General features: G+C 38.8%; 1 protein-coding gene and 1 long non-coding RNA gene across 5 annotated transcripts in view; one reads left to right on the top strand and one right to left on the bottom strand.

Moving 5' to 3' along the window:
• The window catches only part of LOC142492902 (uncharacterized), a 19,101-nt gene extending 17,582 nt beyond the window's left edge, over window positions 1-1,519 (top strand). Inside the window, exon 3 of the long non-coding RNA XR_012800935.1 lies at window positions 620-1,519. This is a non-coding gene — a long non-coding RNA (uncharacterized LOC142492902). The remainder of the gene's footprint in view (window positions 1-619) is intronic.
• On the bottom strand, window positions 234-26,174 carry TYRP1 (tyrosinase related protein 1). 4 transcript variants are annotated; one of them, XM_075596082.1, is made up of 10 exons: window positions 25,821-26,173; window positions 23,875-24,285; window positions 21,894-22,213; window positions 21,030-21,234; window positions 17,010-17,177; window positions 13,576-13,755; window positions 12,713-12,859; window positions 11,820-11,938; window positions 9,979-10,030; window positions 234-855 (listed from the first exon to the last, which is right to left on the bottom strand). In XM_075596082.1, exons 2-10 carry the CDS (start codon window positions 24,263-24,265, stop codon window positions 836-838), a joined length of 1,602 nt encoding a protein of 533 aa, XP_075452197.1. In that variant the 5' UTR covers window positions 24,266-24,285; window positions 25,821-26,173; the 3' UTR covers window positions 234-835. The 4 variants fall into 4 exon arrangements, with proteins under 4 accessions (XP_075452197.1, XP_075452177.1, XP_075452169.1 ...); XM_075596062.1 differs by lacking the exon at window positions 234-855 and adding an exon at window positions 7,035-7,188 and having other exon boundaries at window positions 25,821-26,174; XM_075596054.1 differs by lacking the exon at window positions 234-855 and having other exon boundaries at window positions 9,806-10,030; window positions 25,821-26,174.

Raw genomic sequence — 26,174 nt, forward strand, 5'->3', positions numbered from 1 at the left:
GATAATTATAAGTTTATGATAAAAGGACAGTTCTGGGTAAATCTCACTATGGTTCTATCTAGTCATCTTCTCTTTACGTTGGGAAGATACACGTGAAAGGGGCTAAACTGTTTGCTTGCATATTAAAAAGGGTAAGCAAGAAGGCACACAATTTAACATGTATCTCGTGTATACTGTGTGTGTCAATGTATATGTGTAGAGGTGCAGTCCCTCCAAAAATACAGGAACATAAATTACTCATAAAATATGTAGGTTTTATATTTAAGATTTTTTTTTATGCTCACAAATAATATAATAAGATTTGAATAACAGACAACATACCATTAATCCCTAGGATAGAAAACAGCAACTGTTATTTACCATCACCCAAAAATGAAAATACAGAAGACAGCAGATATACGTTCAAAGCACAAACAGAGAAATAATCCATATATATGGTACGAAAATTGTTTGTGAAAAAGATGGCAGATTATCATTATAATTTTTAAAGGTGAAGTGCCTTTTAGCACCAAAATAAATTAATTGAAATGGCACGTTTTAACTAAGAGGCAAACAGTTGTGAATTTTGTCATTAAAAGTATAATCCACTTTTAACCGTTTTTTTTTTTTTTTTTTTAAGGTTATCATCATTTGCAAAAGTAGTACATTGGAAGTGGGACGTTTCTCATGGGAGTTCTGCCCAGTTGTGTGATGTCACTGTGTTTCAGCAGGATATGTCCTCTCTTTGCCATTTTGCTTGGACCTGTGACATAGAGGAGGTACATGCCTAAATTTGATGACATCATATACTTGGGATCAAATAAGCCAAGGATGCAGGAAATGTCTTTGATCATTACTAAAGTTTCAGGATTCCCGCTGAAAAAAAAATACATACATTTTTAAATAAAGTGGCATTTTTGCTTTAATGTTGTATAAATTGTTTAAGTAAGACAGGCATTGGTAATCTGTTAACAAAACTTTTTTTTTTTTACATTTCTGATCAAACTACGATTAACTTTTTTGTAGTAGAAATAATTTTATAATCAGGTAAATGTAAACTGGTATACAGTATATTCCCAATCTGTGGGCATCACAATTGAAGATGATTAAGAACTGTAAATACATTTACATTGAATGTGTGAATGTAACATAACACACCTACTGTAGCAGCTTCTCAGGGCACTGGCCTCATTCCCTAATATTTCCTAATGTTTTACGTTGTACGTATTCTATATTTTGTTCTCACCAGCACATTGTACTATGCTGAGGAATATGCTGGTTCTTCATAAATAAAATATCATAATAATAAAGACAAAAACTCTGAATAATGTTCATGATCAATTATGTTCACTGCTTGGACCGTTATAAACATTTCAGTCTTATACTGACCTCTAGAGGTAAAGACCCAAAGTGCTTCTAACAATCAATGACCTTATTTTCTCTTTTATGCAACACTGATTTGCAACTACTTCTAAGTGTTGTTCTAAGGTATATATATAAGCCACTGAAGGGTAAGATGAAGCTCATTGTGATTATAGATTGTGGCATTATTATATGTCACATTCCTATTTGAGCTTCATCTTACCCTTCAGTGGCTTATTTTGGGGACCGGCCGGTCATGACTCTATGTGGGATCTTTTGATCTCCACTGTGAGTGTTAGGCTTACTCTCCTTTTATTTGCATTATTACTGCATCTCCACGGTGTTAAGGGTTCCTTTTTTCACATATTCTGCGAGGTTAAGAGCTCCTCACTGTATTTTCCCTGTTTGCCTTGTGTTGTTTTTATTGTATCTTATTTTTCACCTTGTTTCCATTGTTGCTTCAGTCCATGACAAAATAAACTTTTTTGGTTATTATTACTTTACATGATCAGAGTGCTTGCGTTGGGATTTCTCTGTCTTTCTGTGTGTATATATATATATATTTATTTAGTGTTCTTTTGGTATCTCAAATAACAGCCAGGTAAGGTATTTAAATAAGCCTTTTTTTTTTTTTTACTTGAAAGATACATAAACTCAGCTAGCTATTTTTTTGCAATTAAAAATGTGAATGTATAAAAATTATTATTTTAAACTAAAAAGCTATACAACAAAGCAGTGGGCTTATTGTATGTTAGCAGTAGATGGGACCTACATTTTCTTCCCAGTCTCAACTGGCTACTTAAGAGCAGGAGTTCAGGAAGACATACTGTATTATGATGGTGGCGGTAATGAGTACCACTGTTTAGTACATTATGGCTAATTTCCTTTTAAAAAAAAATATTACAATTCAGACTGGTCATATCTACTAAGTGGTGTAAAGCCATAAACACCTTACAGAACATTCACAGCTTAGTACCACCTTGTAGATATGGCCCAATAAATATTTCTGAGGCATATCTTGTCTTACAGCTGACCACAAGCAGACCTTTAGTAAATACCAAGCAGGAACCGACTGGCACAATTTGGCCCTGGGGGCAAGCCCAACAACTGGCCTAAGAATCAGGCGGCCCACACACCATGCACAGACGCACACACACACCAGATACATGCACCATACACAGACACACGCAGTATACACAGTCCAGACTACATAGACGCACGCACCATACACAGACACCATACATAGAAACACGCACACATCATACAGAGATGAATGCAGCATACTGCACCGACACACTTTATTCGAGCAAATACCCAGTATGTACCTGGCAGATACCTGGAATGCGCCGCTCCTCACCTCTGTCAAGCCCCGTTGTGTTTGCCTTCCCAGCCTGGGTTCATGCCTGGCTGACGGGCGGCTGATCTGTTAAATGATAATGATTAGGATTTAATAGGCTGCAATGCTTCGCGTGTCTACCAGATGGCATAAATTCATGAATTGTAATGCAGTATATATATATATACTGTGCAGTATTGCAGCCAGCGGGAATAAAATGCTTCAATCCCTGCCTGGAAAATAACCCAATGTACTCGGGCAGAAAACAGTCACAAACCTCAATACACCTGGGTATACCCGAATTCGTGGGACTAGCCGAGCTCGAATAAAGTGTGTCGCCAGTGTATACAGACACCATACATAGACGCACGAACCATACAAGAACATCAGCACACACATTCCATACACATACAAAAGCACAATAAACATGCACACCAGATACACACACTATATATATATACACACACATACATATACAGGCATACCCCGCTTTAAGTACACTCACTTTAAGTACACTCGCGAGTAAGTACATATCACCCAATAGGCAAACGACAGCTCACACATGCGCCTGTCATCACGTCCTGAACAGCAATACCGGCTCCCTACCTGTACCAAAGCTGTGCGCAAGCGGGGAGACTATAGAGCCTGTTACACATGCGTTATTTACATCAGTTATGCACGTATATGACGATTGCAGTACAGTACATGCATCGATAAGTGGGAAAAGGGAGTGCTTCACTTTAAGTACATTTTCGCTTTACATACATGCTCCGGTCCCATTGCGTACGTTAATGCGGGGTATGCCTGTATACATTATGTGTGTATATATCATTCCTCATCAGAGTTTTATCTTTATTGTTCCATTTAGCGTGTTATAGAAAATTGTTGCAAATTTTGTGTCAACGGGCTTTGTGGCAACAAAACTCCAATAGAGGAAGCGACAATATCTTACCATGAGTAATTATTTAACTTAAATCTGGACTGTTAACAAACATTCAATACAAGTTTGAAGTTAGAATTTGTATTTGTAAACTGCATGTTTATATCAAGAGAACATTTGGCCTACTGAAAAAGTTTGTTTTTTTCTTCAGTGCATCAAGGCAGCACATCCCCTCCTGAGGTAGGGGAAACAATTGTCCTGGGTGAGTATAGAGGTGTCTCCACAACTTTTGGATCTGTGTTATTAGCCATTAACGCCAAATAAAATGGCACTACCAAAAGACTTGCATAATAGTTAATCAATGATGGTAGGGAAATATGTGTGGTGCCGTGATTGACTGCAGGAATATTTTTTTTTTGGCAGGACACATTGTCCCTCTCCTCCCCTGTCCATCCAACCTGACACCAGAGGGAATTATTAAAGCAATTCAGAAAGAAAGGGGGGAGAGGAAAACATAAATCAATCCATCAGGGCCTGCAGGACTTTCCTGCCAAGTGCTGCATCTTCAGAGGCCTGGACAGCAAGTATGTATGCTACATAAATGTATGAATATTTTCCCACATAGCTGCTTTGCAGATTTGTTCTGCTGATGCATGATTTGCACAGGATATTGATACTGCTCTTTTGAATTAACATTTGGAACTGAATGTTTAGAGTGGTGAAATGCCATGGATATATCTTCCTTTATTCACTTTGTACTTTACTGTTTTGATGCCTGAGAGCAGAACTAGCACTGTGTGATCTACTGAATCTCTTCATTTCAGATATCACTGCTTGCATCTCTTGACATCTAGACATCACTAAGTCTTTCCCCTTTTTGGGATGAGGGCACAATATACTGTAGGTAGTGCAATCTCTTGACTGATGTAAAAGAAATGTAGCAGAGTCCCTCTCCTTACCTCCGGTGAGGGGTAGCTGCTCGGCGGAGTTCTGCGCGATTGGGGAGTTGTCGGGGGTGGCCATCTTGGAGAGCGGCGCGCATGCGCAGTGTGGCCAGTGCGGCGGCCATCTTAGATTTGGCTCCACATAGACTGAAGAGTCCCAGAATCATTGGGGGTAGGGAGATCATGTAGGCTGATCCAGCTAATGGGATGAGCAGCCTGAAGAAGCAGGATATCCTCTGTCGGCGGAGAGCCCATAAAAGAGAGCTTACGGAGGCGGCAAGCTGGAATGTATTGACAAGGGAGCAGTAGCTTCCGTGATTAGGCAAGACCTTGCCCCTTAGGCCCTGAGCCACAATCAGTTGATTGTTGTAGGGAAGGCCCCAGATAGGGACTCTTCCCCTTAGAACTATTGCCGCACTACTGCACCGGTGGACGGAAGTCCACGTGACGATCTGCGGCCTGGGACCAGCCCACAGTTTCAGGGATATTTGTGTGAGACACTCCGGCTGGAACTCACACCACGTGGAGGACTGGGACCTTAGGTGAGAGGGAGAATTGCTGTCGGAGGCTCCGCTGCATGGGACCTGCTTCAGCACATGCCATTAAGCTGCACCTGGGTACTGGAGTACCAAGGAAGGTACCCAACGTGCACTATCAGGCCAAGGGTGGGTAGCGCTGCCCTGGGACATATATCTGGGGAAGGTGGTGTTATTGGACACTGGTATACAGGTGCATAAGCACCTCAGGGATATTTGGGTCTACCCCTGTGTGTGTGTTATTGTTGCATTACATTGTGTATAGTAAAGATCAGTTATATATGTGTCGTGTTATATTGTTATTATGGAGTGTATTGTGTCCTATGAGGAGTCATCCCGCCCATGCTGGGATCCCTCGTAGGTGGAGGTGCTGCACAGAGAGAGAGCTCACCCCAGGCTCTCAGAAGCAGACGCTCGGGCCTCCTGTGAGCAGACAGGTACAGCAGCTTGCGTAGTAGCCCGCGGTTTTCCTTTAAACATAGGGAAAAGCGGCTAGAGAAATATGAAACTTTATGACGGATCAGAGGAATCATATATAGAACCACTTTGTACCCCCTTGTCCATTGATATATATGGCACAGATTCAGCGCTATTGCAGTTTATAAAATAAAGTCTGCTGTCTGTCTATATTCTGATATTCTGGTTTTTCTTTTTGAAATTGCTCTATATTTGTCAAGGCTTTATACAGTGTATTGCTCTTAATTCAAGTACCTTGGCAATGAGCACCCACCACACTGAATGTAGTAATCACTGTCCACAGGGCAGTAACTAAGGGACATCCTTTCAGTAGGTTGTGCAATTGTTGCCACCAACTTAGTGAAGTTCTGGTTGTTCCTGAGAGAACTATTTATTTTTCTATGCAATGTTGACACGTGCATTTTGGTCAGAGGTAGGTACTGCCTCTATCGAAGCGGACATACAGCCTATGACTCAAAATTGCTTGTCAGACTGAAGCCACTCATGCAATTCTTAATCTTAATTGTCTTGACAGTTTTCTTGCTTTTTCTGTTGGTAAAGACACAGATGCTTTTGCTGTGTTGAATTGTAATTCTAGAAATGTTTGGGAAGGTTGACAACTTCCATTTTCCCCTATTTATAGTATGATCTATCACAGATAGTAAATAACTTGAAATACTTTTCTTACAGTAAATTTACTTTCAGGTGTTCTCATTGAGCTTTCATGAGCCAATCATTGAGGGACAGTATAACCAAAAATTCTCTAAGGGTAGCAGCTGCCACTACCATGACTTTTGTGAACATGCTGATAACTGAGAGGCCAAATGTCAGTGCTTTAAATTGATAATACCTTATTCTGCTTAGTTCGTTTGATGCAAATCTGAGATATCTTTGGTGGGATCAATACACTGGCATTTTTTCAGCCTACTGTATAATCGCAAGATAACCTCAAGAATATTTCACAGAATGGACATATTCCATCTTGAAGTGTTTTTTTCTTATAATTTGAACTCCTGAACTGCTTTGAATCCTCCATTCGTTTTTGACATGAATATAGTTTTTTTAATAAGTGCCTTCTCATTATTTTCTTTCTGGTACTTAACTTGTTACCTACTTTTTGACGGAAGTTTTATACTGTTCTGGGTAAAGCCAAACTTACACAGCAGGTTTACTAACACATTCCCAGGATAACCAGAAAGTTCTATTGAATAGCCCCTTTCTATTAGCTGACAAACCCTGGGGTCAGAAGTCGTTAGAAGCCACTGATAAAGGAAATGCTTTAATCTTTCTCTCATATGACCAGTATCTTATACGTACATAAGATGTTTTGGCATCAGAAACTGTTAAGCATTTCAAATGGGGGATTTCACACTGTTCTTCCTCTAGTAGATCTTAAACCATTTTTTTTTTTTTCTGTGGGAATTGTGACCCTTGTAAAAAAGGTTGTTGCAGTTTGTTCATCCTTCTGTTCTGGGGCAATATCGTAGCTCTTTTATCTGACAATTCAGCAAAAGCTACTTCAATTCAGCCCCGAATGACCTTTGACTGGCATAGAACAATGTTTATTCTTTGGGGCAACATCTGAAATCCATGCCTTAAAAATAATGCCCTACAGGCTGATGTAAACCGTGCCATAGATTTGGCTGTACGCCAGATAGATTTGAGAGAGGCATCACAGAGGAAGTACGTTGCCACCTGGATCAACAGAAAAAAGTTTTGAGAATCTGTTTTATGGAAAATCTTTGAGGTTAATCCTTCAACTTGCGATAACATACTCATCTGGAAACCCTGCAGTGGCTACAGTATGTTTGTGTGCAGCTTTACACAAGTTTGTGAGCCATCATCTAATGGGATGGCTGTTTATTCAGCTAATTTGGCCACTGGCAAATCTAATTTGGCAGTTTGTCCAGGACTTTTGATTCTTTCTGATCAATTTGATATATTACTGTAGGTGAAACTATCAGGAAAGAGAAACATTTTGATTTGGACGCTGCATTGAATCACTTTATTAAATGAGTGAACTGGAAATCCCCTTATTTTCAAATGAGCCCCCATAAAAATGCAGTAATTTTTAAAAATATATACGTTCTGTATTAGATAAAACTGCATTAAAAAATATATATATATATTATTATATATTCATTCAGCTCAATGCAATGTTAATGAATTTTAAAGCATACTTTGATTTCTACAGCAGGTTTTAGACCACCCCCTAGCAGTGCAAGATTTTTGTAACACTTCCTTGTTTGTGCTAATTTGTTGACACATTTTACAGCAGTTTGAGCTGCAAACTGTAATAAATCAGGTCTTTTCCATCAGATGTTATTTTTCATTCACCTGTATGAACCAGGTGAATAATTCCTGATGTGACCTCGAAACGTTGCATATTAAATGACAATTTTGCCCCCTTTTTTTGTTGTGCCATTTCTGCTTTATCATTCATGTACCACTTAATATGATTTGCTATTGAATAAATTGTGATTATTTAAAACGTACTACTGGTGGGGTTAACCCATTTGTTTATCTGTGCTCCCAATGAGAAATTCCCACCAGACACTGCTAAAGATTCACATTCCCCCAGTCAGTGGTCTCTGGGGTAGGCATCATCCCATGTGAGGTAAACTGTTAAATGCTTGAACGTTGGTTGTTTTAAAGCTATCAAAAGGTTTGTTTTGTTGACCAATTAAAACCATCCTAAAAACCGTTGAATTAGAATATTATTGTGCTCCATAGCAATTTGTTTAATGCAAAGGTATAGTTTTTATTTATATATATTTGGTAGTAACTGGTCACAGAGAGCAAACCAGGGGTATAGTTTTAGCAGTTGCCTAATTAGTCCTGGGATTGCCAATACCCACTTCCTTAGGGGAGTTTGAGACTGGATCCTGGGAACTAGACATCAATGCAGAAAACCAGTACGGAGAATAATTCTAAAAACAAAGTCTCTCAGCATGTTCTCCAAAAGAATAAAACATACCTGCCTACTAGTGAACAAAGCATACACAACCAGATGCCTCATGGAAGGTAAAAAGTTAAACCTGAGGCCCTAGCCTGGCTTTCCATTGAATTATGTAAAAATCCCATGCATCAGATGGATAAGGTGCGCAGTCACTATTCTGTGCCCCCTGGGATCATGCCTCGAAATTCATCTGCATTGCAGTCAGATTAATAGACACACAGATACCCAACAAGCTCTGAGAAACCCCAAACATTACCACATAATTTAATAGAATTTTAACTCAGGGAGTGTTAGGACCTGCTAACGGTCATGCCTTGAAGTGGCAGCAGGTTTAAGACACCAAAGGGTTAAACTAAATGACCCTTTTTCAAGAGAATATACACGTATAGGTATTGCACTGTGTATTTGTGTCACATTGGAAGTAGCTTTGGGCATCTTTGTTTGTGATTTGTAGCAGTCAGATTAACTCTGACCTAAAAAAAGTAAATAAATAATTGGTCCATGGTTCTCCATCGGGAATGTGGATAAGCTCTGATGGCTCTGGATAGCCACACCCACCAGCCCCCAATGATCCGTAAGAGGACGAGACTGTTATACACTTCCAGATTTGTAATTTTTTTTTTACCTGTGCTACCTTGAGAGGAGGGGCGTTAACTATCATCTGGTGTGCTGCATTATGGACAGGTAGGGAAATTAATTAACCACAAGTATTTGCAACACTGCCTCTAATTGTTCATACACTTTTGAACCTCTTGTGAGATTAAAAAAAAAATTAAAAAATTTGACACATGTAATATGATTTCCTCCCCCTTTCCAGTGAGGACATGAAATGTTCATTTGTTTCAGATCTGGAAGAAATCCCTTAATAATGGGTGGAAGGGTATGGAAGAAGATAATACTGACAACATTTACAAATAGGATTGCCCCTTTGAATTTGCAGAAACTGAAGCATTTTAAAAAGTAAAAGGATGGTAAACGTTATAGGGAAACAATGGAGCAGAAAACAAATAAGCTGCAAGCCTAATTTTTCCTCCAACCCATTTTTGAACTAACTAACTAACTAACTAACTAACTAACTAACTAACTAAATGGTTAATTGCTTCTGTAACATTAAAGTGGAAAGGGAGATCGGGTGAGAGCAAACAGGTCATTAAAAATAAATGAAATGCTGCACCCTGTGCACTGCCAAATTATTGGCAAACTACTGGAATACGTTTTTTGCAAATATTAAATGAGGTTTGTCAGCAGTGTGTCAATGAATAGGAATTTATAGGACAGGTCATTTTGGGGTTTAAGCCATCTACACCATGTTTTTCATAGGTACTGTAGTTTGAAGCCAATCTTAAAAACAGGCAAGTTGCACACACACATTTAATTCACCACCAGCAATAAAGCATTATGAAAAAACAGGCCAACAGAGTAGAATACCTTGTACACAAAAGTATATAGAATTATGGCTACACAGGGTCAGAGCCACTACTGGCCTTTTTTTAATGCCCAAGTTGGATCAGTCCGTGCATACACACCATTGTGATTAAGTTTTTCTTCCCAGAGACCGCACACCATAGGCTCTTCCCCCTAAAGAACAAGGGGGGAAATGCACATTAAGGATTCTGCATTGGTATTGGAGATCAAAAACATTTTTATAGATTTTTTTTCTTTTATAGTTTTTAGTAGCTTATGAACTGTGCAGCCTCAGAGAACATAGGCACTTTATGTATAGCTAATTCTATAGTTATTAAGCGCAGTAGTCAAATTGTGATGATACTAGACTATCCCTCCTTTTGTTTTATTTAGAGCAGAAATTATAGATGTATAATTCTTACCCAAAGGACTCCCAAGAAGCTTCACTAAAATAATAATTTAAAAAAAAATTGAATTTCTTGAAAACAGCACAAAGAAAATTGTAGTTAAGGTACTCTGACCATTAAGTGAATGCTCACAACTGTACCATGATGAATACCTGACCAAATTACAAGGAGGCTACATCATAAAACCAATAACTGTATATCGGCTATAAAATGTAACCCTATGCCAATGGAGATACGGCCATGTCTCAGGTGAGTAGATTTAACAGATCATAAGAATTGATGGATAATGAAACTTTTAAAACATGCTCTTTTAAGGGGGACAATAATGTAGGTCCATGGAGAGTCAGATTATCTCTTATTTGATTGTATACAGTAGCTTCAGTTTTGCAGTAATAAGTATGGTTATTGCACTGTAATTGAACGGTGTTTGAGCATAAATTCTTATTTGGTAGATTTTCATTTACTGTCAAAAAGGAAAACATAGCTTTTAAGTAATGGTTGTGTTTATTACATTCCAAACTTTCTAAAATCAAACCTAAAATCATTCCAACACCTTCAATGATCAATTGAATGCAATAAATCGCAGGTTGCAATCACTGCGAGAATATTAGTGTATCTAAAAATTCAGGTTTTAAACACATTCAGACTGCAACTGCTGGATTCTGTATTATTATCTTTGATTTATAACCACAGACCTGCCCTCTGCCAAAAATGGTGAGTGGTTACCACCTTGCATTCTGTTTTCAATAAAGTCACTGACAAAACATACCAGCCAAGCTTTAGAAAACTGCATTCCTTTTGGTCCCCATATAAGAGGATTCCAACCAGTATCCATATGAATCGAAAAATAAAACCAGTAGACCATTTAGGAGGACAAATAGTATCCACAATAGGATTTGCAAAATACTTTATTTAAAGGTTTTCAGATTGGATTTGGCCATGCCACAATAAACACCTGTTCTGCTACCAAATTTAATAATGGACACACACAAAAACCACTGTAGTTCGCTCTCTAGACATGATCCATATCCAATACTGATATCCAACTGTTGATATATGAATAGAATTCAGATAATCACATTCTAAAAGGAACAATGTCTAGGGTGCCTTTGTATAACAGCCACTTCATAATTTAAACCCAAGACCTGTTTTTTTTATATATGAATCTAAAAACTATGCATCTGCTGAAATCCCTGGTAGCATAGCATACTTTGAAACAGCGACCCCATTGCAAGAACATATATTAACCGCTCTATTAAAGAGCAAAACTTCAGTCAAGTATTTCAAGTGCCCAGCCGCCTATTCTACAATATACACTTCACTTCACCTATAGTAAGGTCTCTACATTCTTGCACAACACATAACAAAAGCCAAAACAGGATTTCTAAACAATATTGAAGATTTTTTTTTCAAAGCAGAAGGATTTGAAGCAAGTCTCTACAACGCAATTAGTTAATAGTTTTTGCTCTCTCAATACAATGATGTCACACTGGTTGAGTGTGATCTCTATCTTCTGCGTAGCGTGGATACTGTTCACCAAGAAGGGGCTGGTGTACCTCATTCTTATTTCTCTTGCGACGAATAGCACAAGTAGCACTGGCAAAGATGATTGCAACAAGAACTAAAGCCGACACCACCGCAATAGTTATGTTCTCTGTAATGCTGAATGCACGACCTATGGGGGGAAGTACAAAAAGGGAAATCAACTTGACAAGATATCACTGATGAATGATGGCACCACAAAGAAATTTATACGAAAAACAAAAAAGCATACATTCTAATGGAACAGTTTTGCACATACTTACCCATCCCATGTACATATAAAGTAGCAGGGTCAATATTAATTTTGTATTTGAAGTTATTTTTCTAAATGAAACTTCTTCGCTGGCACCTTGTTAATTTTTCCTACCACGAATCTCCTTCATGATGATGGAAGTAAATTAATGGACATGGGTGGCCTGTGTTGGCTCCGCATGCGCAGAGGCCTCCAGCGCTCGGCGCGCTTGGCAAAAGCAAGGGGACACGCACGTACACACGTGTGCAGAAACAAAGAGACACACACTATCCCCCCTCTAAAAAAGAAAGGCAATCTGCAATGAAAAATATCCATTTCAATAGCTATTTTGAATAGTAGATAATAGCTGCTACATTTTAAAAGGGAAATGTTAAAACAGTAAGCACGTTCTAAGTGACATTTCTTTGTGTTTTGTCACTGAAATTGTAATTTGATTTTCATGTTTTTAATTGAATGAAAAACTTGAGTATAATTACAATTTCAGTGACAAAACACCAGAAAGTTTCACTTAAAATGTGTGTGCTCACCGCTCACCCTTTTTTTTGTTATAACATGAATGCCTTCCATTTCATTTACTGGAGAACAATTATGCAGCAACACATTACATCATGCATTTCTCAAGCAGTGAGCAGTCTCATGTACACAAAAACTTACTTGGCCACTGAACGTCATAGGAGTATCCCAAGTTCTCTGGTGCTGTGACAAACATTTCATTATTGGTCACCGGAGGCCAAAAGGGAACCATGTTGTACTGTCTGTTGTGGCCAATGGGGGTATTCTCCAGTGGATATTGAGAGGAATCTTTTTTTAAAAAAGGAACACACACACACATTACCGTGATGACAGAAATATTGCTTCATTGTACAGTATTAATGATAGGGTTTTCCTCCAGAACCTAGATCCAAGCCATTTAGAACAGCATGTGACATGATGGCTATCACTTTCCAGAGCACAAAAAGTTACATTAAATAATTTGATGATGGGGGGTTAGGGGGATATAGTAACTGTTCTTGCAAACTAAGGTTCATTCAAAGTATCCTAGTCCAAAAATCAACTAGGTAATGCTGCCTAAACATCTCAAGATATAGGTTTTGCACGTAATCTGGCGTACTAGTTTTATCAAGATGAAGGGCACAATTTCTGTCAAGATCATGAAGGAGAGAAAGATATCTTCACATAAGAGAAATTTGTTCCTACAGTAGAAGCATTCATAAATTACAGGTTTAGCCAAATGTTATTTCACCCGTTGGAGTGCTTCCTTGGGTAAAAAAAAACACTGAAGCTCTGCATTCTCACAAGTGGCAGATTCCAAAACAATGGCCGTTTTTCCTGCTGGTATGTTGTGTAGGTCATGTTGCAATGTTGGCTACATCTGTATAAAGCAGTTCAATATTTTAAAGGACTACACATATGAAATAAGTAATCTATTAAGTCTTCAAGTGTGCATATTCAACACCATTAAAGTTGCTAGGATATGGTTTAATATAAGCTGGACTTTGATAAGTGTTCCTGCTTACCTGCATGATGTCTCCTCAGCCATTCATCAAACACTGCATCAGTATAGGTGTGCAGAAGTACAAAGATTGGATCATTCGGAGACAAGTGAGTCTGCCCTCCCGTTCCATTCAGGAACAGGTGAGCTAGATTATGAAGGCTTCTAACTGCGGAATCATACTTCCCAGCAGGTTCACTGTATCCTGCAAAAAAAAGTTGCATCAGTATAGGAAGCCTTCCAAATTGGCTGAACAGCAACTAGGACACCCTTTTGATTTTCTTATTACAAGTGCACAAAAAGCAAAAAGTCAACACATTTGTAACTACATGAGAAGAAAAAAAAAAAAAAAGAAGGAATGTGACCATAGAATTCCATGACTCCTAATTCATCTAAATGAAGAAGTCAATTTCAGAGATGTTAAATACACATTTCTGGAATATTCTTAAAGATATAAATGGTTACTAAAAAAGTCACTTAGAAACATCACAAGGTTTAATTGTCACTTCTGCAGTAACTGAAGTATGCATATATAGTATATGGTTTTATTACTGCAGAGGTGAAATAAACTTATTATTCTTATGCTTTTTGAAGCTCAGTTATTATAAAGAAGTCAACTAGGTAAATGTTATTGTAGTTTCTAAAGCCCATCTTAGATAGAGGCCAAGGTGGTTTGCAACAGGGGATTTATCCCTGTTCAAAAATATGCCTCTAATCCAGCAGTGTGTTGGTTAACTGCTGGTAGACAATTAACCAACACCACCTGGCTGATTAGAGGTGTCAGAAAAAGCCTGCCTCTGAGACAGGAAGAGAGATTTTCCTCAATACACAAGGGTGCTGACAAGAGGAAAGAGGTATTGAGCAGAAAGGCTCTGCTGAGATCAAGACACCCAAAGACCTACAGTATATTCCTGGACACAGGGGACCCAGGAACCTACCAGAGACTGACATGAAGGGACACCTGCTTTAAGGTATCTCTTGAGACTTTGGGGAATAGGGTGGTAATGGGATTATCCCTCCAGCCCTGGAGAAAGGGACCGGGGAAGTAAATGAGCCCTTAAACAGGGATAGGCGTTTTTTGTTTTCATATGTTTTGCTGTGTTAAAAGGGACAGGCGCAATAAAGCCTTATTTTAATTTCACCTTAAAAATGGTCTCCATTGCATACCTCTGCATACATTTCTTACAGGGTTATTCATTAAACTGTGATAGAGCCTACTGCACAGAAACTCCCTTTGAAGTTACTGTACATAGTTGAAAAGTTTGGGGGGGAAATAAATAAAAATGCTCTCTCTCTCTCTCTCTCTCTCTCTCTCTCTCTCTCTCTCTCTCTCTCTCTCTCTCTCTCTCTCTCTCTCTCTCTCTCTCTCTCTCTCGTTCAAACCAGGTTAAATTTAGATGACAGATACTTATCCTATATTATTTGTATTTATTGACCTGGAGGAAGGCAAACAGAGAACTCCAGTGAAACATTATCCAATGATGTCTCTGAACGGAAAAAAAATTCCTTCCTGACTCCAAAAATAGCAATCAATCAGATTTCTCCCTGTATCAACATCTTTCCCATGTTTACTTATTCGGTATTGTAGATGGGATTCAAGTGATTTAAAATCCATTTTGTCTGTTAGGATCCATTTTCACTTGGATGTGTCAGAATCCATTTTGTAAGGAAATTGCAAAATCTGCTCTTGTAGAAAAGTTAACAAAAATCAAGGAAACAGACATTTTTCCAAATTGTTGCATTCCTTATAATTCTGATATGATGCCTCTGTCCCTTCTGGACTTTAGGAATCTTAAAGTCTGCCTCTTCCTTTCCCCTTCCTCCCATACTAGTCTGTTTATTTAGCCACATTGGTTTGGACATGTTTCTTCTATACTTATTACCAAAGGGTAATACGATCAGTGTACATATCTAACAAAAGTTTTAATGACTGACCATTTATCGTTCAGATTTTTTTTCTGCAAAAATGTAATCCCAATTTATTAAAATCTGTCTTTCTAAAATGTTAAGTCTTTGTTAAACCATATAAGGTTTTTGATAATTTATTGCAAATGAGACCATGTTATGATCACTGTTTCCCAAATGTTTCAGAACTTGAATATTCATCATTAAATTTACATTGTTTGATACTACCTGTGGCAGGACGGCCTGTAGCCGAGGTCAGACAATAGTCCACACATGTACTTGGCTCCACAGCATAACTAAACATGTGGGAATACTGTCCCTTTAAGGCATAAAGAAAACATTGCAAAATAAAACCTACTCCACATTGGGAGAGCTTACTAACACTGCAAACCTATCTGGCTGGCTAATCCATAACCAAACCATTTACATATAACAAACAGTCCGAAAACAATATGAACAGATCTTACAGTACTGTGGTTTAGAGAGGTACTTGGGAATCCATCTGCATAGCAGCTTGTCTAGAATCATGTCTGAGAGAGAGCCACCTGATTACCAGCAATGACTTCCTTATATGTCATCCTCGTTGTCAGGTGTGTTGGCTACCTTCTGATTACTCAACCCTTCCTCCTGGGTTAACCCTTTGAGTGCTGGATGAAGCACTCAGACATATGTCTCCCAGGCATAACTGTTAGTGGCTGACTTCACCCTGTCACACTACTAAATCCAGTATTGCCCCTCTTTTGCTTACTTCCTCAATTTGAGACATGTAATAGTCTTTTAGCGCCCCAAAAACCTTTTGCTTTAGTTGTTATACAGTACTAATCTCATTTCTCCAGTCTGTCTGGATAATCAAAAATAACCAATTAGGCAAACATTACATACAGTAGTTTTGAGTTCTTCTCCATTTGAAAAATGTATTTTGGCTTCCTCAGGCTCACAGATATTAGCGGTTTATAGCATACAGTATCCCTACTAAAATATTTTCTTTGTACTTTTACCTTCACGGCTAATATTTTTATCCACACAGTCTGTACATTTTCATAATTCCCTTATAATAGGATTGAAATCCTGTTTTACATACAAAATACACCTTCTTTTTGCTCGATTCTTCAAAAAAAGGGAATAAACCTCTAAATTAATTGCCCAGTCATGAGTGTCACCCCACCATATTCCAGTAATGCCTATAATAAAATCATACTGCCCCTTGTAGCTATTAATTCTAGCTCCTCCATGTTATCTGTCAGGCTTCTTACCTTACAGTAGCAGCACACATTTTAGGTTTTTACCAGTATGTGCTATTATCTTATCTGCTCCTACCTTTCTACTCCAATTGGATGTATCCTTTAGAAGTTTACTAGTATTATCTGTAAACTAATTTTTTTTAAATTGCAGTTTAAGAAAGCCATTAAGTCTCCCAAGTAACTTTACTATAATAAATGATGTAATAAATAGTAAACATTAAAATTAGAGTGGTTGCACTTGGTATTACTCAAATGCAGTAGGATTTTGTGGTACTTTATATGGGTAACACGAGAAGGGTCAGATTCCAGTTACCTTCAATACTGTTACGAAAACTTTCAGTAGAGTTCGAAAAGAAAGGTGGTGTGTCAAACAAGTTCACTTCTAAGCAAAGTGCAACATCTTGTGGTTCTGGAAGTTTTTGCACCATAGGTCTTGCAGTGTTTCCACCAGGATTTCTTCGGATAGGATCTCCAGTTGTACCTGGGAATTGCATTACAAAGTTACTTATAAAAGGGGTATTCAAGGATTACAATTAGTGTACAATCATTGTACCTTAACATTGGATGAAAAAAACTATGTGGCCCATATTTGAGCATTACAGCTATACTCAAACTCCGTGGGAAATATACAAAACAGGAGTTAAGCGCTCATTTAGCCAAGGAAAAAAAATGATACATTCAGCAGCTGTTCCAAGGTTTCAGCCAATAACATTTAAGAAGAGTATCCCCTTTTAGTATTAAGATCAGAACAAGCTTCTTTATATGGACTACAGTTTTGGAATATGCTGTAATCACCAAATTGATTATCTGTAATTAAGAGGCTATTATGTGCAAACATTTGAAAATTTAGCAAAGACTCAAATATGAAAATAACTTTCTATCAATAAATTTACAATCCATTTCCCTAAATAGAGAAAGCATCATTTGATACCAATTGCTGTCTCAGAATATGAATCTGCATTATACTCCCAGCAATAAACAGATTTTCTGATTTTTTTTTGGCCTATTGTCACATTGTAGCCTTGGAATCATTTAATTTAGTGTCCACTATAGCAACCAAGGGATATCTTTTTGCAAATTATACTCAAGTTCCTGTTTTGCATGGCTTACAATGCCGGCCCACGTAATAAACACATTAAAGAAATGCCTGGTTTAATCAGGGGCCAACCTTCTAACTGCTCATACTAAAATGACAACCATGGAGGAGTGAGTATCCCCAGGTAACCAGAGGTTCTCTTGTGGGTGTAGCTATAAAACGTTCTGAAAACTTTAAAGACCAGTCACAACACCTCACTGAGACTAGACCCTATAGGTTATTAAAAGAACAGTTCTATTCTTATTAGAGGCCAACATGAATAATATGAATGTTTGTTTAGTACAATCCTTAGTGATACCATACACAAGTCTCCAATTGTGAATGTATTTGGTCATCATAATGTACTGTACTGTAGTTAGATTTTCTACCATTTGTCATTGTGTAATCCCAGCTCATCCTCAAGGTTAGCAGTGGGTCCATTACATAATACATGTCCCGGAGATTATCCTAAATAGAATGACTCCAGTAGCATTAATATACCAACTATTGATGGAGAGTTGAGCCTTTTATACCCAGATGAAACTTGAAATAAAATATATGTTCCTCTCTCAAACCACAGGTCATGAAAAAAAAAATAGAAATGATTAAGTGACAGATTACTGCCAGGATACACCTATACAGAAGTCTGGTGTTCTGGCAAGGATCAAAAGATACATGGTGTATTAACATTTAGGTCCAATACCTAGAAAGTAGATTAAACTGGGGGTACTGTACTGGGGGACCTACAATAGGACATTGTGTGGTAGTGAATAAAATGTTTACTTTATTTCATAAACGGTCACATTTTACTCACTGAATGCCATTTTGCAATATTAAATCCAAACTTGAACTACAGTTTTGCGGCTCTAATTTAACTAGTTTGCTTCTGAAGGGATGGTTCTTATTTTATGACACATTTTTCCACCCTGTTTTTTTTTTAATTGGGATATTTGTTTAATTTGTGTGTAGCCCCGGACCCCCGTTACCTCCGCTCTCCGGGGCAAAGGCGAGTGCTGCCGGAGCTAAGCGGGGACCCGCTGATGCTTCTGGAGGGTGGGGGCTGAGCAGGGAGTGCTCCGGAGGTCCCGGCGGCTCCCATGCAGGGCGCAGCCATCTTGCGTGAGTTTGCGCATGCGCAGTGGGAGCTCGGGCGGCCGGACCAGTTGCGCATGCGCGAAGATAAGCGCGCGAACCCTAGCCTACCAGGGAAGGCCCTTGGATGGGACTACGAGTCCCATGAGCCTCGGGAGCGCCCCACATGACGCCAGGGAGCCAATAGGGCTGGAGGATCTCCCTGCTACCCGGGTTTTTGATACATTTTGCGCGCGCGGGACGGCAGTCAGGACCAGGACGAGCTAGGGGAAGGAGGTGAGTGCAGGGGTCTGTGACCCACTGCATTAGGCTAGCAGCCCCCTAGGCCCCAGTTAGTTCCTGAACCCCTTTGTAGCTTGTGGTGCTGCAGGGACTGGCCCTTGCCCCATTAGTGACATTTCAGTGACATTTCAGTTAGGGACACAGTGGATGCTGCGCTCCCCGAGAAGAGGCTTGGGCTCAAGCTTACACCACATAAAGATAAGGACTATCTCCAGGGTTGGATCGCCCCTGGCGGACCATCGTGCTAGGAACGGCAGGATATCGCAGACGGGATCACCGAGCGGCGGATCCTTTTTGAAGTTGTCTGCAGGCCCGAGTGCAGGAGCACTCGGCAGGTACCTTCATAAGTGCACCAACAATACACCTTCTATATATTCTCACATAGTGGCAGCGCTGACCATGGGACAAAGGGGTTATACTGTGTACACGGTGTGAGGGTACACGGTGGTGGGTACCAGGGTTACACTCATAAGTAGAGTGCATGACACTTGGGACTTCCGTGCAAGGTGTGGAGTTATTCCCAGGGGGAGTAGTATTACAGAGTGACACCGTTACTGTTGCTGATACGTGTGTAATGTGTTATGGTTATTCTGCATATATAGTAAACTGGATATATATCTATATTTATATATATATCTTTCGGTGTATGTACTTATTGTGTATGTGGGTCCTGTGTAGGCAACCTTCTACACTCCTAGAATCCTACACAGGTGGAGGCGCTGCAAACCAGATCTATCCAGAGGACTCACCCCAAGTTCCCAGTAAGCGGAGGCTCAGGCCTCTTGTGAACCTGTAGGTATACGCACCACACCTGGTAACACATAGATTCTCCCTCACATACACTATATCTGTGATTGGGGTAGGGGGAATACCCGTTACATGTGTATTTATTTGGGCTATCTGGAACGCCCTAGGGGCAAGCCCTTAAATTAAACCTGGGGGTTGCCGCGCAATTAGGGGGTGTAAAGGTCTTGGGGGAGGTGGAAGGGGGTGGTGTGCACTCCTTTTAGTGTTTTGCACAAGGAAAGAGAAACTTTGTGGCCACTTTAGAGACAGACACACACACACACAGTTCTTGAAGGAAAAACTATTTTTTGAAGACTTTGCATTGACCAGGCCATTTCAGCGGTGATGCGATAAGCATATTAGAGAATTTAGAAGGCATAAATACTTTGTGCATACCATTTTCTTTACCTACATTGTCCATCATTTAATATCTACATAAAGAGCAGTACTTTAGACATTTGCAGTGGTGACTATTTCAAACAGGTCACTAAGAAACAATATACCAGGAAGCAATTGAATGAAAACAGCTATTTAAGTCAATGTCAGTTCATATTCTGGCTTTAGAGAATATTAAATCCATTTAAGGGAACAATTTGCCCAGAACAGAAAAACTGGACCGTTTGTGGTTTAAAGTTCTATGCACTTTACAATTTTCCAAATCCCCACTTATTATTCACCATCCACACAGCTTCAGGCTTCCAATGATGTAATGCAGAGTATAGTACTTACCCAACTGCCAATATCTTTAATACGATCCAAACAATTAACTGATCACTTCCCATCAAATGCCCTCAACACCCCAAAGAAAAAACTCTTAGAGTAGGAAAGGACTTGTGTACATAGTTACTATTTTATAGGAATAGCGGGAAGAGAGCAAGAATCAAGCACACCGTTCATGCATCTTTTTTTTTTTTAAGATATTATTTCCTGATATATATATACATTGAATAGTTTGTTGCTCTAAAGGTTAGTATTTAAATGTAGGCTCCCTTTGAAGTTTGAACAGCAGGATTAGATTAAGCAGTGTCATTATCTTTTCAAATAACCAGTGACATAATATATAAATCATTCAGTTCAATGTGAACCAGCAAGACTTACTATTGCAGATTGTTCCAAGGGATTCATAATCTTCTACATATTGACATACAACTCGCCACCGAGAGAAGATAGAGTTAGGACTGAGCATATTAGCCTCAAAATTGCTTTTTGCACCCATCAGATCATCAGTGCATATGTCACATTCATTTCCACCGATAGCAAAATTCCAGTAGGGAAGTGCAAAAGAGGGATCCTGAAGCATATCCTAAAATAAGTCATATACAGTTTGTCAATTTTACATCTGGCACAAAAGTAATTCCTGCACATTCATAAGTCTAATGTTTTACAATATTAAGTCTAAAAGTCAGAGTTTATGCTTGTAATATGGATTCAACACCCATTATCTGTGAATATTAACTTTGTCTCATCCTAGAGAGATCAAAAAAAGGCTGTTTTTGCTTTATTGTATAAAAACAAAAAAACAGCACTATATGGCATGGTCAGCGATAGTTAATACATATGGTATTATGGGTAAAAAGTTTCCTCTCCTGATGAAGACAAATTATCCCATTAAACTGGATAATGACTATAGTACAAACCCACTAAGCACTAGTATATAAAGAGTTTTCTGCAGACACCTTCATTTTAATTATCTGTTGGTTCAATGTGGATGTATTTAATCACAACATTTAATGCTCTGCCATACTCCATTAAGACATTTATGAAATAGATTTTCCTCCCTACTTTCCAGACTGATGTTCATTCACATTACGTTTCATTTGTAAGCAATGTTTTCTTTATTTAAAAAAAAAAAAAAAGGGAAAATAAGGATGTTTCTATAAATACAAAATCTTAATGGACACAGCAAACACCCCAGAGGCAATTACTGTTCATCAGAAGATGGTGCCCCTGCATTATTATTACCTGCATGTCTCTTTCCAACTGAAGCAAATGGTATCTGTGCCAGGTAAGGAATGCAGGACCTTCATGAGAGAAATCAATTCCACCCAAACTCCCCTGATCTGGGCCAAGAAAGGCTTTGCTGACAGAATAGAAATGGGTCCACACAAAGAATTCATAAATGGATATATTCTGAAACTGCGTGGTGTCATCTGGGCCCATGATCTCTTCATATCGTCTTATAGCGATGACATAGTCAGGATGCGCTGTATTCTTGGCCATGTCCAAGGCATGAACAAATCGACTCCTTTCCTCTTCATGCAGATCCAAAAGATTCTTCCTGACTAGATAAGGATGTTGAAGTTACAATTTGACACCGATTGTTACATTTAAAAAGATTTGCCACCAAATGCTTACATATTTGAAGAAAAAAATGACATCAGACCTTTTCCCAACCCTCTCCTCGGACACACAATTTTAGGGTCTTTGACTCTTATTTAGTGAAGTCAGCACAGCATTAAGGCCCGTAATATACTGGGCGCGCTTGCTGCGCTGGGCGTGCTTGCTGCGCTGGGCGCGCTGCATTTATAGTTGGCTGTGGTTAGCCAGCTATTGTATGCTAGGGCCGCGCACGCACGGTAGACTCAAAAGTATTTGCGCCGCTACCGCCGCTGTAATGTATGTATGTGTATATACTGTATGTGTGTACAATGTTAATAAATATTTTATGCTGACCAATGTGTCTTTTTTTTTATTTTAAAAATATAATAAATTACACACACACACACACACACACACACACACACACACACACACACACACACACACACACACACACACACACACACACACACACACACACACACACACACACACACACACACACACACACACACACACACACACACACACACCACTGCAAACCTGTCGCTCCCGGCAGCAAGGACCACAATACACACAAAAAGTGTGCGTCACATGCACCCGCGTTCACACAGGCGCGCCCTCACATACTAAAGAACAAGCCTTAAGGTACAGTAACTCGAATCTCACCAGAATTCCTTCGCTTCTTAGATATGACTTCAATTAACAGACACACACGATTTTTAGGTAAGTGTTTTACCAAATTAGACACAATATAAAATGGTTAAAAAAAAAAAAAAAAAAAAAACACAAGAAGGAAGGGGTTCTCTGGATCATCAGCAGGTATGAACCTACTTTACCATTTCACAAACCTCTTAAAATTCAACACTTTTAGTCCACATGGCAAAATTTAACATATTTCCTTAGCTATGTGTACCGTTTTCTAGTTTGAATATATGAAAGAAATGAGCAGCAAATGTGCAACTTTATAAAAAAAACTTATCTAGAATAAAGCTCGTGATAAAATATGATAAATTACATGAAAAAAAAGTAGCAAACATTATACAGCACTAAAAAGGTTATACGTGTTATGTCGAAGGTTGTCATGCTACGTCCTAATCAAGTACAGTACTATACATGCAGTTCATCTACAGTATGCACAGGCTATGCTGCCTCAAATAAAAATACACACACGAAACACAATCTTTTTAAATGCACGTGTGCAAACTTTTACAAGAATATAAAAAAAACGACTGTTCTATATAAACAGATCTCAACATAAGAAAAACGTCACTGGCTGTCTGATATTGTATTCATTTATGTCTGAAATATTCTCTTGTGGAAATGTTAACACAAACAAAAAAGTATATATTATTAATTAACTCCCAATAACAAAATCAATTTTTTTGTCTACTAAGAAAATAGAGACCAGTGATTACAATAAGCACTCACGAGATAAGCCACTAGTATATGAAAATGTTATCTGGGAACTTTATTATACAATTAAGTTGTTTTGATAAAGATCTACTGTAATTATGACCAGCTTGGGCCCCTTATGATTGCTCTATATCTTATTTAATTTGCCCCAATCACCATTCCCAATGTCACAATTTCTAACTATAGGTCTCCCCCCATGCCCACTTACCTACTACAATTTTCTGATCACAGTGGTCTCCAGTCCATCCAGGTTTGCAACTACCACAGTTGTAACCATAGTAGGTGTCACTACACCTGCAACTTCTATTGAAGAAACGCATGGGCCACTGCTCTCTGTCATCCAGCCCATCATGTTGATACTGGGGTCCATGAGGCCTGACGTCCACCGTAAGTTCCACACATTGACCCCGGCCTAGAGAAGAGCCACACTGGTCATTTGGGTCTGGGGACTGTGTAGGAAAAAGCCCTGGGCAACACTCCCCACTGATCAACGTCTGCCGGGTGACACACTGCCGAGGAAATTGTGCAGAGACCAGATCATGATGAAGGATCACGGCCAACACGACCAAGTACACCGACCGAGAGCTGCAGGGACACATACTGCACGGGACGGCTATAGCTGGGAAAAGACAGACATCAGCAAACTAGAATATTCAAACACACAAAACACTTTTGTCCTCTTACAGCTTTTGTAGCTCTAAAGTTGTTAAAGGTATGATGACGAGAAAAAAAATGTCCTGTAAAAGGCAATTACTGTGATCTCATCAGAGTGTCTAGGCAGCTGCTTACAGCTGGGTTTCAGCTTTATCAAATGTGTAAAGGTGGAGTCAAACTTTCTACTAAGGACAGTTTAACTAGAAGGCTTAAAAGCAGGTGTTGAAACAAACTGGTAGCCTATCATGGATCTGCCCAGTACATAATTTCTACAACATACAATTACAATTATTTTATTTTCACATAAGGAAAGGATTAATACACTGGACGTTGAGTGAGATTCATTTATAATTATTAAAAAAAAAATCCATGGACCATGTCAAAAATCAATGCACACCTAAGAATTTACCCACGCCTCAATTCCGCCTTGCACCATTAAGCGTATATACTTAAGATTCTGGCTATGCACTTGATAATTGGTTGGGGCATTTGAATATTTGCCTTTAGATTTGTTCCCGTCTAATGGATAGCTTACCCACAGTGGTTTAACAGGTGTCCCAAATCAGGGAGCAGAGCAATGACTCAAAATTTGAGGCACTGTAACAATTTATCTGAACAATAAGAAGATGGCAAAGAAGAGAATGTCAAAAGAATCTGAAGTTCAGAGCAAATTGCCAGCAAGCCTTCCCCACTCTGTTCTGGTTGCACTTTACAATAAAGGGGCTTGGAGGCATGAGGCAGACATTTTCGATTAAAAGACAACCCTAGAATGGTCAACTGCTCCCAACAATCCAATTCTTAGAAAAAACAAACAAACAGAATAATCGGAAATGAATGGGGACATCCAATGTTCCTCAGAGTTTTTATTTTTCTACTTAACTTTCTTTCGATGCAATACTGCTTACCAGAACGCACCATATAAACTTAAGGATAGTAACATTAGTTAAAAAAAAGGACAGTAGGAGAACAAGCGATCTAAATGGATGGTAATGTTACTATAGACCCAGAGAACCAAATATATATATTTTGTAATACAAAGTAGCTGTTCCACCTTTATCGTAATGAAAATGGACAACCAAAGCTATTGCATAAATCATTTTAAAAATACAGTTCCAAGAAGTGGTCGATAAATACAAATAATTCCAACTCAGTGCCTCAGAATTGGATTATGATAGACACCAAAGTTAAAACAATACAATAAAGTAGAATCTTTTTTTTATTATGATTAATTTTTAGTATTAGCACTGGTTAAATTAAAAAAAAAGTTTCTAAAACAAACACACACACACAGTGTGTGTGTATATATATATACTGTATATATATATATATATAATATAATCTTTTTTTTTTATTTTATTTTTTTACAACTGGGAGACTGGCCCTGTTAGAACACCGATTTGCATAATTTGACATATACTTTCAGATCAGATGCTGGGTTATGTTATTTTTGGCAGCAGTAATGTTGTGCTTTTGCCTTCCTTCTTCTGAATGAACACTTACCTGTCAGAAACTTGCTGAGCTTCAAGAGAGTGCCTTCTTTCCTCGGGCGCAAGAGATGTTTTACAAGATCCAAGTCCTAACTGAAGCAGGCTCTAGTTTGTTTTCATGCCTCGTTACTTCACTCATTACATCCAAAAGAGTTTTTCTTCCCTCCTCTAATCCTTTTATATTAGAGTGTAGTTTAGCCAGCACATGACCACTTCCACGCTGATCTCCTTGTGACCACAAGCTCGGAGCACAGGTCAAAGGCTTGCAATTTGAGAGCAAAACTGTCGGAGCAGTTTTTAAGTCCAGAAGTGGTTTTAATATGGATATCCGCACGAGAGAGGCGAAGAAAAATGTGCTTCTCCCCCA

The sequence above is a fragment of the Ascaphus truei genome, chromosome 1 (genome assembly GCF_040206685.1).
Source record: "Ascaphus truei isolate aAscTru1 chromosome 1, aAscTru1.hap1, whole genome shotgun sequence".
NCBI lineage: Eukaryota > Metazoa > Chordata > Amphibia > Anura > Ascaphidae > Ascaphus > Ascaphus truei.